This window comes from Lepidochelys kempii, chromosome 2 (assembly GCF_965140265.1).
Source record: "Lepidochelys kempii isolate rLepKem1 chromosome 2, rLepKem1.hap2, whole genome shotgun sequence".
Classification (NCBI taxonomy): domain Eukaryota; kingdom Metazoa; phylum Chordata; order Testudines; family Cheloniidae; genus Lepidochelys; species Lepidochelys kempii.
This window is the reverse complement of record NC_133257.1, coordinates 234,550,749-234,567,051: the sequence shown is the minus strand read 5'-3', so window position 1 is coordinate 234,567,051 and position 16,303 is coordinate 234,550,749. Positions and strand designations below refer to the sequence as shown.

The 16,303-nt window shown below is 44.9% G+C and overlaps 1 protein-coding gene across 1 annotated transcript; it reads right to left on the bottom strand.

Moving 5' to 3' along the window:
* Window positions 1–7,485: 7,485 nt before the first annotated feature.
* Window positions 7,486–10,436, bottom strand: OTUD1 (OTU deubiquitinase 1). Its single transcript, XM_073334242.1, has one exon. The coding sequence runs from the start codon at window positions 10,165–10,167 to the stop codon at window positions 8,908–8,910; it is 1,260 nt and encodes a 419-aa protein (XP_073190343.1). The 5' UTR covers window positions 10,168–10,436; the 3' UTR covers window positions 7,486–8,907.
* Between the last annotated feature and the right edge of the window lie 5,867 nt (window positions 10,437–16,303).

Below are 16,303 nucleotides of genomic sequence, written 5' to 3'. Positions count from 1 at the left end.
GATATCTGGAAGTCTCAAACCAACTAAGTATATATTATTAATCTTATTTGTATTACTGTTGTGTCTTGAAACCACAATCAGGATTGAAGTTCAGTTGTGCTAGATGCCACACATAAAGAGTCCTTTGCCCCAGTGAGCGTCTCCTCTTGTTTTGAAAGGATGTAGTTGTAGTGCTTTGTTGGTTATGAATCTACAGTTAAAGGGAGGGGCGGGGGAAGGACTTACTCTACCTGAATTGAGTCAAATGCTGTTTTCCATTACACCAGTACAAATCCAGGATAAATCCTAACATCCATTATCTGAATTAACATTTCTGCAAGTGATTTTTGCTGTTAGGGATCTTTAGCCAGAGTGGAGAAAGAAGTAAGATGGCAATCAGCAGACTTCTTCATTCTCCACCAAATTATCAGGCTTAGTCCTCTTGACCCTGACCCAATCTCTACAAGTAGCAATATGGCTCATAATAATTCAGTGTGCAAGAATCACTTGCATTATAACAATAAACACAGAACTTCACTAATTCCTTCAGATTGGCAGTTCTCGTGTTACATATACTGATGTAACTCTTTTCCAAAACAAAACAACTCCTTCTGTAATTGCCCTATTTTGGGCAATGCCTCTACCCCCCCCCCCCCATGGTAAGCTGCACAACAGCTCTGTCAACTTCTAAATTATATGAGATGGTTAATTTCACTTAGCAAACATTTAAATGATTAAGAGTCCTATATGGAATTTGGTAGGATGACCAGTTTGACAGAGTTTTTCTTTCAATCCTAGCTTGAGGTATAAAATGTAGGAACAGGAAGTTCCTCCTGGATGTACCCTAATTCAGTGCAGTATAAATTTAAAAGAAAGGTGAACAATTCACGTAAACACATGAATTGGTTATCTTTTAATCATTATATAGAACACAACATTTATAAAGTTTTTTGATCCTTTTTATACATTTATATACAAAGTAATATCTGTTGGCGTTCCAGAGATAATTGTGCATTAGTTCCAAACACTCCTATGTAAAAGTGAAAGTTAAGGGCTACTCTTGGCCATACTAAGTAGGCAAAGCATAGTAAATTCTAAACCCCATCCAGAGCAGGTATCTGAACCCAGGCATTTGGCTGTCCTACATTACTGGTTAAACGTAAAGCTGAAAAATGAAGAGAAGTACATGCAGCAAAAAAGAACAAACCTGCCCAAGAATAGTATCTGACCCTTTGTGTATGTAGAAAGAAGATGCTGCCGGTAATGACGTATTTGGATGAAGTTGGCTGGTAGTCCTAAGTTAAAAGCATTAAATGAAGAAAAGTTTAAAACATTTCAAATCTCCTAATTTATTAGAGCAGCCATAAATTACAATAGTAGTTTTTTAATCTAATCCATGTACATTATTTTTATTGAGTGAAGCAGGCACATCACATAATTTGATGTAAACAACATTTCTCCTACCCTAAAAGTAAAGTGGAAAAAATTAACTGTTTCAACATTTGTCTTTACTGTGCCCTGTGTTGCCACAACCTGCTGGGTAAGCTATGCACTAGAGCAGGGTATTTTCAATGGGATTTGTGCTCCCAAATCAGAGCTTTTAAAATCCCACCCTAAATTATTGCTAGCCAACATTAAAGTACAGGTCATTTTGTTACAAAAATCCATCTTCAGGAATACATGCATATATGCACACACACTCCTCCCCTCTCCCAGATATCATATACACTCTGTCTCTATTGTAAGTCATGAGAGAGAGTCTATTCTGCAATTACGGGTCAGAAGTGTTAAATTCAAGGTACAAGAAAAATAAGAGTGAAAAGGTATTGAAATATTTTCCACAGAGAGTAAGCTTGCACACTGTGCGGCACTGGACTTGCGTTAGCTTTAGTTCCTAAAGCAACTCACCTGTGCCTAACTGACTGTTTCTTAAGCAACACACCACCAGTACTCATAATTAATGACCTTTTCAAAGTTACACAAGGAGCTTATAGCAACCCTGTATCTAGGTTACCTCACACTTTTTTCAAGCAGCTCTCACACTACCAGTCTTTGCAAGATGCCTTTGATAGTCAGCAGGGTGGGCTCCATGGTCTAGAGCAGAGGTTCTCAAACTGGGAGGAACAGAATGTTTGGGGGGGGGGCAGGGTGTGAGAAGCTTTAGGGAAAAAAACTTACCGTGCACATTTTACCCACAGCAATAAATAACCAGCAAAGTGGATTCCTCCAGACATACCAGGTCCTCAGCTGGAGCTGTGCATTTTGACAGATTTCTAAGATTGCACAGCATTATACAAAGTCGTTACCATCTGTACATTAATCTGTTTGCTACAATGCAGTGTGCACATTTAATTATAAGCATACGCCACAATCGCGGTTTTGCTTTTGCTGTTATTACAATGGATGGTTGGGTCATTCGTGCAAAAGAAGAAAAAACAAACCTCAAGCGAAAAACAAAGAAGCCAAAACTGATTCAAGTGAAGCACCGCCACCACATATGAAGTTTTTGGTGAGAGATAAGTGTTAACTCACCATTTCCCTTCTGTCAAATGCGTTAATCAGGAAAGTTGACAGCATGCTAAAATAACAACTGAACACAAACAAACAGTTTAATGAGCTGGGCCTACACCACACCAAAGTAGCCTTAGCCACAGCACATGATGTCCCCATCACCACATGGTGCAGAAGTGCCCTTACCTCCAGGAATGGGCGGGAGAGAGAGAGCTGCACTTCCCACCCCCAGATCCAGCATATAGCCCCAGTTGCCCATCCCCAACTCTGGCATAACAGCCTTCTCTTGTTCCCAACTAATGTAGCTCATGCTGTACGGCTGTGGTTCTCAAACTTTTGTACTAGTAACCCCTTTCACATAGCAAACCTCTGAGTGTGACCCCCCCACCCTTATAAATTAAAAACACTTTTTCATATATTTAACATCATTATAGATGCTGGAGGCAAAGCAGGGTTTGTGGTGGAAGCTGACAGCTTGTGATGCCCCATGTAATAACCTCGCGACCCCCCCGAGGTGTCCCGACCCGCAGTGTGAGAACCCCTGCTATATGGCAACATTGAAGGTTTAGGTCCAAAGCCCTACTGATGATGCAAGATAAGGAAGCTGGCATAGCTGTACATCATATAATCCTGAGCGAATTCTGCACCAAAAAATTAAAAAATCTGCACATAATTTAAAATTCTGCATATTTTATTTGTCAAAATAACACAATATAATCACACCATTTTCAATTATTTTGGTAATTTATTTCAAAATACTTGTCAGCAAATAACTGAAAATGGTGTGATTATATTATTTTTGACAAATAAAATACGCAGAACTTTGCAGAATGTTAAATTGTTTGGTGCAGAATTCCCTCAAGAGTACCAGGGTTCTGTGTGGCACACTCTGGGTGCAGGCAGCTTGCAGGGGGTCTGGGTGCAGTGGGGAATCTGGATGTAAAGGAGCTCAGTGAGGGGTTCTGGGTGCAGGGGGAATGGGACTCTGCAGGGGAGTCCAGGTGAAGGTGGTGAGAGCTCAGTGAGGTGGAGGAGAAGGGCTTGGGGGGGGTCAGGGTACAGCTGGTTGGGGCTCAATGGGGTGGGGGTCCAGGTACGGGGGGCTCCTGATGCAGGGGGTGAGGGTTTGGGTGGCTTGGTGGTGGGGGAGGGGGGAGGTCTGGGTGCAGGTGGCTCCTGATGCGGAGGGGGCTGGGTGGAGGGGGTTCTGGGTGCACAGGTGCGGGAGGGATCACTGTACAGGAAGCGGCTCCTCCTGTCTGCCCAACCCCCACTGAGTCTCACCCCCCCAGATGGCTCCCTGCAAAATGCAGTTTCCCGCAGCCAGGGGAAATTTCTGGGGCTTGATCTGACCCAGCCCCAGCTGTTCCGTGCAGGGAAGGGGGAACTCTGTCTCTGTTCTCTTCCCCCTGCCAGCTGGGACTAATGCCGAGACCCACCTCCCCCCAGTAATTTACCTCTCCTCCCCACCAAACAGAGGGGTCTGAGCTGCCACGGAGGGGTGATTGGGTGCTGGTGCAGCTTCCACACAGAAACCATTTTCTGCCAGAAGCAAAGAAAATCTGGGGGGTGGGGGGCATTTTTCTGCTGTGCTACAGTAGCACAAAATTTCCCCAGGAGTAGTGAATCATAGAATTTGCAGTGTATACTATGTGATGTAAATACAGTCTTCTTTCAGCAGATATGTTATGCTTATTTTAAAAACAGACTACAAATTAGAAGTGAACCAGGTCCTGAAAAGCCACTTTTATGCTCTTTCATTCATGTACTACATATATACTCTACATTTTATGAAACACATTAAAGTATTACTAAAATGCCGGAACTGAGAAGTTTCTCTTCTTTTAACTGTTCACAACTTAAGTCCCATCTCAAAGATATTTTGGAGTTACAATATTCTGACTACATTACATCTGACAAAACTGTTGTCCTTTTAAATATTCTAACACCCACACACCTTTTGCTCACTAATCACTTTGGTAGCTATTAAAAATGCCACTCACTGGTGATCCCCAATGCCAAAGTTTATCCAATGCCTCCTTTTGTGCTCTCATTACCAACATACTAATCACAAACACTTGTAATTGTTAAACATGCTCAGGGCACAGAAAAGTACAAACAAGAAATAATATACTGCTGGAGCTCTGCATGGATACAAAATGTATATGCATGGATTTAAAGCAGATATGGGTGGAGCTGCAGGGCTCTACCAGGAACTACAGCAGCGAAAGCAGCAGCATGTTAGGCCGCTGGTCACAGGAGCCAGCGCCAGGCCCAGGCAACAACTTTAGCATGACTGTATGCCCCCAGCCGGTCAACTGGGATGGGCATGAGGCTCACCAGCAGCTCTCCCTGGTCATGCTTGTGGGTGCAAGTGGCATGCACACTTCCAGACAGGAGATGCAGACTGTAGTATGGATTAACTGCAGATTAACTGGGTTGCACTAATAGTTAACTGAAGGTATAACTGAAGACAACAGAAAAACACAGGTGCGATCAAAGGCATTTGTCCTCCCTAAATTACTAGGGATGTTACATAAAGGTGGGAGAGGGAAATGAGAATGATAATTAGTTGACTCAGGACAGCTTTAACATTATACACTTGTGTCTGTCAGGGGTGTGATCCCTGACTGACATAATGTGGTGGTAAAAGCCCCTAGTGTAGATATAGCTATACAGCAGAACCTCACAGATATGAACACCAGAGTTACGGACTGACCGCAAGTGAAACCTGAAGTAACCAATAAGGCAGAAGCAGACACCAAAACCAAAAAAACCCAAATACTGTACTGTGCCTGTATTACATCTTAAAGATAGGTACCTCTGGGCTGCCTCTTCCCCGTCCTGGCCCCCATGCAGGAGCAGCCACTGACAGCAAGTTGCTGGGGCTGCCAGCCTCATGTAGGCATTGAGTAGGGAGCTCAGCTGCTGAAACCTGGCCTGGAGCATCAGCTGCTGGATCCGGAGCCTGAATTGCACTTTGTTCGGATTTACAAATGTTTAAGAAAAAAGAAAAGGAGTACTTGTGGCACCTTAGAGACTAACCAATTTATTTGAGCATAAGCTTTCGTGAGCTACAGCTCACTTCATCGGATGCATACTGTGGAAAGTGTAGAAGATCTTTTTATACACACAAAACATGAAAAACTACTTCCCCCCTCCCCACTCTCCTGTTGGTAATAGCTTATCTAAAGTGATCACTCTCCTTACAATGTGTAGGATAATCAAGTTGGGCCATTTCCAGCACAAATCCAGGTTTTCTCACCTCCCCCCCCCCCCCCAACACACACACACAAACCCACTCTCCTGCTGGTACTCTGAAACCAAACATTTAAGAGTTACAGACAACCTCCATTCCTGAGGCCTCCGTAACTGAGATTCTACTGTATCAGCAAAACTGCACTTTTTTGTCCCCTGAAGCACTTTGCTGGTGCAGGATACTGGCAGAGCTACAGTGGCAAAGAACTCCAACCGTAGAGGTCTCTCTGTCCAGGTTGAATTTGAAACACTGGAGGTAAAAATGTTTTTGTCTCTAATTTGTGGGGGTTCAGTCTTCACATTCAACTCAAATACCTTTTATAGTAGATGCACACTTAATATGATTTGCAAATATAAACATCAAAGTTCAGTTTACCTCAGCAATATATGCAAAATGTCATTGCAAACTAGTTTTTAAAATAGCCAAGTCTGAAAGTGAACCTCCCCAACTTCACATCTCCTAAAATTAGACACTCCAGCATGCGCTCTGTTGTGACATCAGAACTACAGCAGTAAGGAATGGTTGGAACTGGTCCCTAGGGGAATCAATAATGTACTGTTCAGTTAGTATACCACAAATTGAGTGGTATACAATTTATATTTTAATAGAAATTATTCCAAAAATGCACAATACACAGTAAGTTCCCCTTTATTAGCTTACGTACCCCTGTACTCCTTTAGAGATTTCCAAGTTAGCTGCAATTGCTATATCACAGCAGAGCTGAAACTGACAACTTCTGGATTTTAAAGGCCCTAAAAGGAAACTGAGGATTTTATAAATTGTTTAGGCATGGAATGTTTCCAGTAGCTTTATAAAGATATGTTATTCAGTATATTGCACTCTAACTCACTATACACCAATAGCTGATCAGTCTTTGTGTGACCATCAGCTGCTGTTTATCATAATTTTAAAAAATCATTTAGATACTGGTAATGAACTACGCAATATTTCAGAGTAGCAGCCGTGTTAGTCTGCATTCTTAAAGTCTGCCATCTTATCTAGTTGATCCTAGTAATCATTCTTACAGTTTAATGTTTTATTGTTTCTTTTAAATATAATGTGTGCATACATTTTTGCCTTGAGCTTACTTAGCTCAGAATTTTATTTCCTTGCAGGAGATTCATTAAAGTCTATGATCAAACACAAGTGGACTGGCATCAACTGATAGAATTCTAATCTTTGTTCATCAGCTGACTAAAGACAGAAGGAAGTTAGTCTATGGTGTCACAGGTGTAAAAGACAAGCACCATGGAATTGTAGAGTAGAGAATAAGTACCCAATGGGTATGGTCTACACTGCAATAAAACACCTGTGGCTAGCCTGGCTCAGCTGACTCCGGCTCCACAGAGCTCAGGCTATAAAACTGTAGTGTAGCCGTTCAGGCTTAGGCCAGAGCCCAGGTTCTGAGTTACTATTAAGAGGAGAGTTCCAGAACCCAAAAGGTCTACACTGCAATTTTATAGCCCTATGAGCCCAAGTCAGCTGACCCGGACCAACTGCAGATGGCGTTTTATTGCAGTGTAGACATACACACTGTTGTTCTGACTTGAACCATTTCATATCTCAATTCTAGTCTTAGTAACTGTGTTGCATATCAAAAGACAAGTGTCTGCCTAAGAATGGTCTTCTAGCATTATTGGCTAAGCACTAAACTATCAGCATAGCATACAAAAAATCTGGCTAATAAGATATATTGTAGCATACCTCAATTACTTAAGTTTGTAAAGCTTAAGCTATTTATGCAAAAACCAAGTTTTATTAAACCTGCAGATACAGTATTTTTACATTCCCCTCCCCAAACCAGAATCTTTGTAGTCATTTTTTGTTCCCTCCCACCACATGTGACTGTGCAGGAGACAAAATATTCCTCTGTAGACATATAAACAAACAGCACTATGCAACTCTTAACAAGAATGTAAAGAAAAACCAAATAAAATTATACACTTTATTCATTCAATTTTAGCTAAGAATATTCCTATTATACAAGTACAGTAGTAATTCAAAAAAAATCACAAAATATTACAAAATAAAAAAGTACAAACTGCATTACTTAATAAATATGTCTAACAAATTAAAGTTAACAGGAGATTAAAGAAGATAGCTCTCAGGTTGGAAACATTTAATGTTTGACCCAGCAAACCATACAAGTCTCGGTTTAAATACTTTTTACATAACATAGGACAGTGCATTATATTCTTGATTAGAAGAAAAAAAAAATCATCAAAAGGAGTAAAATGTTGTGATAACAGCCTGCTGATCCAATGCAAGTGCCAAGGGGCAAAGAAAAGGCATTTAACAAAAAACCCTCAGAAACCCAAATACTGAGATACAGCCAATTCTTGCCAAAGCTACAAACTATTATCTTATCACAACATTCTATATTAAATTTCTATTATTACAATTGAATAAAAATAAATGGAACGGTTGAGTCACCCAAGCAACCAGAGGCCAATATACTCTAAGCAGTAATAAATACAGAAGAGTCACAATTGCTCCCTGTACCATTCATGAATAGCTACATTCCAACTGGCTTATAAGACTTGTTCTGTGCTTGAGGCAATCAAAAACTTTTTGAAGTAGCTATTTAAAAAGTTTTCTGAACTTTTATGCAAACCATGGTTTAAGCTAAAGTTTATTTACTTTCCATCAATCAAGTAAAGTCGGTACAGCTACTACTCAAACTGGCCGACACCAATTTCATTAGGTTGCTTAAGTTGTATGGGTCAAATCACAGCAAAACACAAAGACAACTGTTATATCATAAACCTTATTTACAAATAAACCTCTTACAAACTTTTTTGGCTGCACAGCTGAAAACCAGATGCCAACATGAGATGTAGGAGATGGAGGTAACAGTTTAAAAAAATAATGTGCAAAAAATACATTCTTCTAGAAAATAGAGAACTGGAAAAAAAAAAACCCCACAAATATACATGGAGAAACCGCTTCCAAACAATCCAGGGCTAACTTTATGCAAGAGAATATTACAAATACAAGTTTGGATTTCTCGCTCCCCCCACCCCAGTTTAATATTGTAGGGAGGCTCCTCAGTCTCCGGCACCGCCGCTTTATGAAGGATTAAGGCATCATCACCATGGCCGATGCAAACTGTTTCTCTTGACCTGGAGTAGGGCTCTGAGCCCCTAAACTAGGCAGTCTCAGGAGCAGGTGTTCTGTTCGATGTACATCTTAGACAGTGACATGGCCATGGATTTGGCAAGCTCTTCGTCCCGCCTCCGCTGCACCTGAGTCTGCCTGCACCAGGCCTCGTACTCCGGGTTGGGACACACACAGTCCAGCACAGCGTCGTAGTGCCCATTGCTGAGCCAGCTCAGCCAGATGCTGGGCCGGGCCGGGTCCTCAGGGCCCAGGTAGTGGGCCATGGTGGAGACGGTGGGGCTCTCTGGCCTGCCGCCCGTGGTGAGATGAATGTTTACGTTCAGCATCTGCCCCATGGCCAAGAGCTCAGGGTAGCCGGCCCAGGCGCCGTCCTGGGCGGCGCCGATGAGAAACTCGCCCACATCGCCCTCGATGATGGGGCTGAAATGGTGCAGGTGGTCCGCGATGTAGTGCACAGTCTGCTCGCGGAGCTCGCTGTGCAGCCGCTGGTCCCCGTACACCGCCTTGCAGACGGCGCGGTACAAGCAGTTTCCATCAGGGATGATGTGGAAGCGGAACCGGCCCTTGTGCCGCAGGTATTTGTCCTGCTTCTCCACCTCGGCCAGGTACAGAGCCAGCTTCTCACTCCGCTCCGGCGTCCTCCTCGGGCTGGGGCCCTCCTCCTCCGCTAGCGGGGAGCAGGGCAGGGGCAGGGCCTGGCCGCTGCTCTCCTCGCCGCCGCAGGTGGCGGCCGGGCCGGGCTGGACGCTGGCCGCCGCCTGCAGAGCCTGGCAGTGCTCGCTGAGGCGCAGGCTGTGGTTGCTGGGCTCCTCCGGGCGGTGCGGGGCTGCGGCGGCCTCCGCCTCCCCGCCGGCCTGTCTCATGCTCTCCAGGATCCCCTCGAGCCAGGCTCGGCTCTGCGGAGAGGCCGGGGCCAGCTCGGCGGGGGGCTCGGGGCGCTGCACGATGCGGATGGGCACGATCCTCTCCAGCGGCCTCCTGCGGCTCACGGTGATCTGCGCGCTAGAGCTGTACTGCGGGGCCGCCGCCTGCCTGCCGCCCGGGCCCGCCGCGGGCCCGCCGGGCATCAGCTCTAGGCAGGAGGAGAAGGCAGTCATGGCGGCTCCGCTGCCTCCGGGCACCAGACTCTCCTTAGCGGGGCTCTCGGCAGCCGGGCTTTGGCCCGCTGCGTCCGGAGAGGGGGGCACCGCCGGCAGGGAGACTTTGAAAACGCCCGCCCCGCCTGCCCCTGCCGCCGCCGCCGCCGCCGCTCCCCCCGCTGCCGGGTAGTGGGTGATCACGGAGCTGTAAAGCTGCATCCTCAGCCCCCCGCAGGCGGCCTTTTATAGGCGGGGCCGGGGCCGGGGCGGGGAGCGGCCGCGCTCGGGCAGCCGGAGAGGATGAGCCGCCCGGGCAAAAATAAACAGGGGCATCACCCCTCCCGCACTGCGGCGGGAGGGCGGCAATTCCTGCTGCGCCACTGCTGTGGGCGGACCCGCCTCGCTAACCCGGCGCGCGGCCCTTCTGGAAGCTGCTGGGCCGCGCCGGGCGGGGCTGCGGGGCCTTGTTTACCTCACTCCCTCGGCACGTTGGAATGTGGAGGGCGGGGCCTGGTGGCGTCCCCTCTGTGACGTCACCGAGCGCCGCCCCGCCGCCGCGGAAAGGAAGGTTTGTCCCCTCCCCCCGGAGCCGTGAGCGTGCCCGGCTGCTGCTCCAGGGCTGCGCATGGGCAGTGGGGGAGGCCGTGCAGCTTTCCAGGGCAGGGGGGTGTGTGACCGTCCCAGGCTCGGCCGGGCCCCACCGCCCTGCCAGCAGTGACTGCCAACCACCACGTGTGCGGTGTCAAAAGTACATTCCCCTCCTCCCCCGTTAGTGGTAAAAACAAGCCCCTGATTCCGGCAAAATGGCATGGTTTGGAAGTGACAGCGCCTCCCTAGCTTCAGGGAAACACACGGAACGAGGAGAAAAGGCAGGCAAGGAATATGTTTTCCTAAGTTTTCACCCATGCCTTGGGTGGAGCGCATGTGCCCCTGGGCTCTTCAAATCCTAGCATATAATTTGGCCCTTGTTGGAGTGGTGAAGACCCTACACAAATATCAATGGAGTTCAGGTTTGTTAAACTATCTGGGGAGAAAGCTAAGCACAGTGACATTTGAAAAAGGGAAGAGGGGGGTGGGAAGTAGGCGTGGCCAAAATAGGCACCTCTTTCCCCATTTCCTGTTCTCCCATCTCCACTGCTACTCTGCAGCTCCCCTTTCAGATCTTAGAAGCTGACCTTGATCCAAAACCTCTGTCATGTCCCTTTACCTCCCTGTTCTAAGAAAAACCTGTCTCTATCCCTTAGACTTGCCCTTTCTGCCTTCTTTTTTGTGGACCTGTCTCCTATTTCTAGCTCCTCCCTACTGTTATTTTAAACTCATACCGTTAAACTGGTGCAAGAGACTGTGTGGACAATTTTAGTTTAAACCAGGCATATTTCAGTTTATTTTAAATATGTTAAGGATTTATTTAAGCTAAACCAAAATAAGCCACACTCTCCACCTGAAATAAGAGTGCCCACACTAAGTGCCACCTTTCTAGGCCCCTAAGACCCCACCCTCGGCTCTGCCTCCTCCCAGAGGCTCCACCCCCTCCAGGAGGCTCCATTCCCTTCCCCCAAGGTCCATCCGTGTCACTCATGCCTTTCCCTGCCTACTCCTGTTGCTCGCTGGATCCTCTCCAGGAGCCTGCCTGCAGGTAGGAGATAGCCCCAGCTGAGCAGGGGCTGACAGGTTATTGACCTGGTGCCTCTTCTGGCCCTGCAGTAACCAGACTTTTGGTTTGGATGCCATTGTTTAGGGTAGCTAGGTCCCCTTTTCAACTGGACTTTCTGGTCGAAAACCGGGCACCTGGCATCCCTAAATGGCACCTGGACATAGAAGCCAAAAAACGGACTGTCCAAGTAAAACCCAGACAGGTGGCAACTTTAGCCCACACAGGTGTTGGTCCTGGTTTAACAAATGTGTTTAGATAAGGCTTTAATCTCTCTCTCTTCTCTCCCTGTTCCCAGTGTGTGGCTGTCATCTGTTGTCCTTTTGGCTCCTCTTGGCAGTTGCCTGGCTCTCACTCTTCCATTTATTCCATTCCATTAATGTTGCCATGGGTGATTTCAAGTTCCATGATTCCTCTGACTTTTGTTTCCTTTCTATAACTTCCTAATTACCTCCAGCTCTAACTCAATTCCTCCATTCATTGCCTCAGTCAGTGTCTTTACCTAGACCTGATCTACACACAAAAATTATACTGTGATATAGCTGCTTATTGCAGTGGGAGCAGGCGTGCATCCACACATCTGTCTCCCATCAATAGATTTTCATAGTTAAATCCATATATTTGCTATGCTTAAAATAAAATAAAATAAATAAAAAGGGCAGCTCTGTGACAGTGCAAGTAGTTTTCTGCTAGTATCCCACATTGCTCCATGAATTGACCTGTCAAGTAACCTTTCTGCACTTCACTGCCCAGGGTTGCAGGAGTGCAAGCACAACACTGTAAACATACTCAATAATTGTACTGATTTACCTGTACCTGCATAACTTCTATATGTAAAAAACATCTTCATTATGTACTGCTCTGTCTCTCAGATTCCAAACTCCATCTTTGATCAACATGTTATTACTACTTTAAAAACGGTTTTAATTATTCCCTTATTTTAAACATAATTTTCTGTTTTTTCTTTTTCTGGCCTCCCTTGTTTTTTCCCCTTAATCCCGCCAGAGGCCCAATCCTGTAGTTCAAACACATCAACTTCGACAGACTTCTGTGTATAACCCATTTTTAGTTCCCTCTGGTAAATCTAAGTAGAAAATACACACACAAAATTGGATTTCCACATGTTAATCTGTATATGCTGTTATAAATCCAACTATTAGTTCTATACGTCTCCCTATACACATACTGCTTTGTCTCCAAAGAGGACCCCTACAAGACGAAACTAGAAGTCATCAAATAATAGGAGTGGAAACAATGTGTTCTGAAAACTTAGGTCCCCAAAATGATTTGTGGTGCTTTATCTATGCCCGTAATGTCTTGGTATCAAGTTGCCCCAATTTACTTCAGCCTAGGCATTATAAAACACATACCTACCTCTCCATCCACATACAGTGACACAGTGTCTGTACACTCCACTGATTATGCTCTGACAGACACATTGCCAAGTATCACCTACTTACTCTAAGATCCAATTTTTTCACCAACATTTAGTCTTATCAGTTGCTGAATAAAAATTGGGAACTGGTATACACCAGTTACCTCATAACTTTGTTATAAATTTCTAAAATTTTCTCCAGAATTCATCCCACAAATCAAATGCCTCCTGAAGAGTTTCAATAATCTGATTGGGACAAACCCCTAAAAACTTTAAAACACTAAGATTTAAATCGTTCTAGTGACCTCTTTTTCCTCTTTTAGCTTTCTTATACTCTAAAAATTAAAGAAGATTCAGCTAGCGGAGTTAATTTATCACTACTTCATCAAAAACAGCAACTTTTTCTTTAGTTATCAATTGGCTTAGTTTCAGGGAACCGTTTCCTTTATTCCCATGCTCTGCAGCTGAGGTCATAGCTACTGGAATAGTACAACATAGCATTTCATTAGGTATTTCAAGAAAGGATACACTTTGACACTAGACTCAGCATTTCCTAGCTGACTTTGTACAAAGATAAGAGGAGAGGCTGAAAAAAATTGTTAAAAGTTGTGATGCTTTAAAAATATTAGGTATTTAAGAGAGACAGTTGTCCCGAAACTTGTCACCATTTATCACAGAATCTTTAATTTTGGAGAACATTAACGTGTCAACAAGTTTGGGGAATTCACTGTAGTACTGGGGACCTTTTACAGTGAAAAATTACAAGGCCAATATGTTCCCACAGTTACCACTTCAGAATTTAAAATATAAAAGGAATACTAGGCACTAGTTAATGTCCAAATGATTTGCTTGACCTGGCATGCCCAGAAAGTTGATACTTTTAGAATGAATGGTGATGTCACAGTAAGCCAGGAGCATTGCTAGCAACCTACCACAAGGGCATAGAGTATTACAGCTTCTCTGAAAGTTAGAGAATGACTTTTGTATTTCAGAATGTTCTGAACTTCCCTTCAAATATAGTTAGTGAGACCAGCAGCTAAGACTCTTTAGACCTGGACAAATCAATGATTACATATTAAGAATTTTCCGAGTCAGAGGGCAATAAATAGCTACATTTCCATTAGTATGAAGCATCTCAGAGTTTCTTCATCACTTCTTACTCGTTTCCTCACTCGCCCCTGCACAGAGCTGGCCTGAGCCCCTATGCACCCCCCATCCTCCCACACAGAGCTGGGCTGAGCTCCTGTGGCCTCCCGCTCCCCCCACACAGAGCTGTCCTGAGCCCCTCTGCCCCCCTCCCCCTGCACACAGCTTGCACGAGCCTCTCCCCCCTCCCCCTCCGCAGAGCTGGCCAGAGCCCCTCTGCCCCCCTGCTTGCCCTGCCGCTCATCCTTCCCCCCACCCCGAGACCCTTTTTGGCAAAACTGGGCATTAGCAAATAGGACAAATGGCCAGTTTTGCCAAAGATGTCTGGGTCAGGGCTTAGAAAAGGGACTGTCCCAGCTAAAATGGGATGTATAGTCACCCTAGGCTGTAGTAAGAGCTGTCCAGGGAGCCCGGGTAGCTGTGGGGAGCCGCAGATCCTCCACCTACCCTGGGCGGGGGGCTGGGATGCACAAAAGCAGGCCTCAGCCTGTGTCCCTGCCTATCCAGGGCACACTGCTCAGAGAAGGAAGAGAGTCCAGGGCTCCCCATGGTGGCCAGGGCTCCCTGGTTAGCTTTTACCAGCTTCCAGCCAGGCCAGGAGGTGGGGCCTTGGGTGGAAGGGGAGGAGCAGGGGGCGGAGCCCCATGGCAGGGATGTGTGGGGGAAGCCTAAATATTTTTTGTGCCCAAAAAGTCTTAATCCGCTTCTGATTGTATGTAGATCCATGGGAAAGGTAAAATGGGAGAAAAGCAAGGGATGATTAGGCAATTTCAATCAAGTTGTAACATCTCCAGAGAAGCCACCTCTTTGGAAAAGTGTGCATATACTAGCATATACTAGCTCAAACTGGATTATCCACAGACCAACAGACAAAGGGTTTTTGTATAAATAGCCTGATTTTAAACTCTGATGAACTTGTAACAATAAGGAATCATCTTGGATGAGGGGCTGAAGGATCGCTCCTGCCAGAATCCATGTTTGGGTGAACTCTGGCAAGCTTATTAGCATGTGTGTAGATTCTTTTTTTGTTTTTAATATATCTCTCTGTAATGCTTTTTATCTTAAGAATAAAGTAGACTTGCACAGTAAGTGCTGTGTGGTACCTTATAAGTATAGCAATTACACCTGTTAACCATCTCTAAAGAGAAAGCAAGCAGGCATCCATGGGCAACAATCTGTACGGAGAATGACACAATGAAGGCAGGAAACTGGACAGTCTGGAAATAACCTGGTCAAAAGGGAGAGAGGTACAGGTCTCTACCCAGAAAGGCAACAGTTTGGGGAGACGGAAGCTGACAATATGTGCCTTTGTTGAACCACTGGGGGCTGGTGCAGTTACACAGGTGAAGTTGCCCTGAACTGTGACATATAGAGTGGTAGCGTATATGTGATCTGTAACAGTGCGGATTGCGTAAGTGCCAACAGCAGTAAAAGCAAGAACTGTAGAAGGAAAAGGACAGAGAAAAAAGTCTCAAGACTCTTTTTGGGAAAAGGAATAATGAAGACAGAGATAGGAGAAAATGAAGTATGAACAGCTGGAGAAAAATTGTTTGGTTGAGTTAGACAGAGAAAGGCAGCTCAGTCCTGAGGACAGAAAAAAGACACAGTCAATCAATTTGTTGTATTCGAATGCCCAGTCAGGAATGATGGTGTGAGTTTGTAGAGAACCTCCAGCCTGCTGGCAGAGGGGCCAGGAGACCATTCTGTCCCCCAACCAACCAATTGTTTGGAAAGGTGGTGTGCTGATGTATGGTAGACTTATTATTAATTTATGATTGTTACTATATGAGGTGTAAATTTGGGGGTTTGCCATTTGAGATGAAGGGGCAGATGTGTGTTATGTATGTACAGGTGTTGTGAATTTTAGTATTATGTATTTATGTAATATAAGTATTATTATGCCCAGAACTCAGCAATTTGCATATAGCTAAATAAATAAGAGTACAACACATTCTGGAAAAAAGGTATGTAATTCATCATCAAAACATAAAAATGCCTGGGAGCATTTTAATATACTTGACAAATGTTAAAACAGTTGTTGGTAATGTTAGCAAAATTACTGTTCCCTTGCTCTTTCCTCATCTAATAGCTCTATAATATGCTATAAATTTACTACCAGTACAGTAGTTTTTATTTTTAAAATATACATAGTAAACACGCTAACAAAATTAGAACACACAATA

What these genes read in the sequence shown, in the direction of transcription:
- OTUD1 (XM_073334242.1), bottom strand. Translation starts at nt 10,167, where the DNA reads ATGCAGCTTTACAGCTCCGTGATCACCCACTACCCGGCAGCGGGGGGA.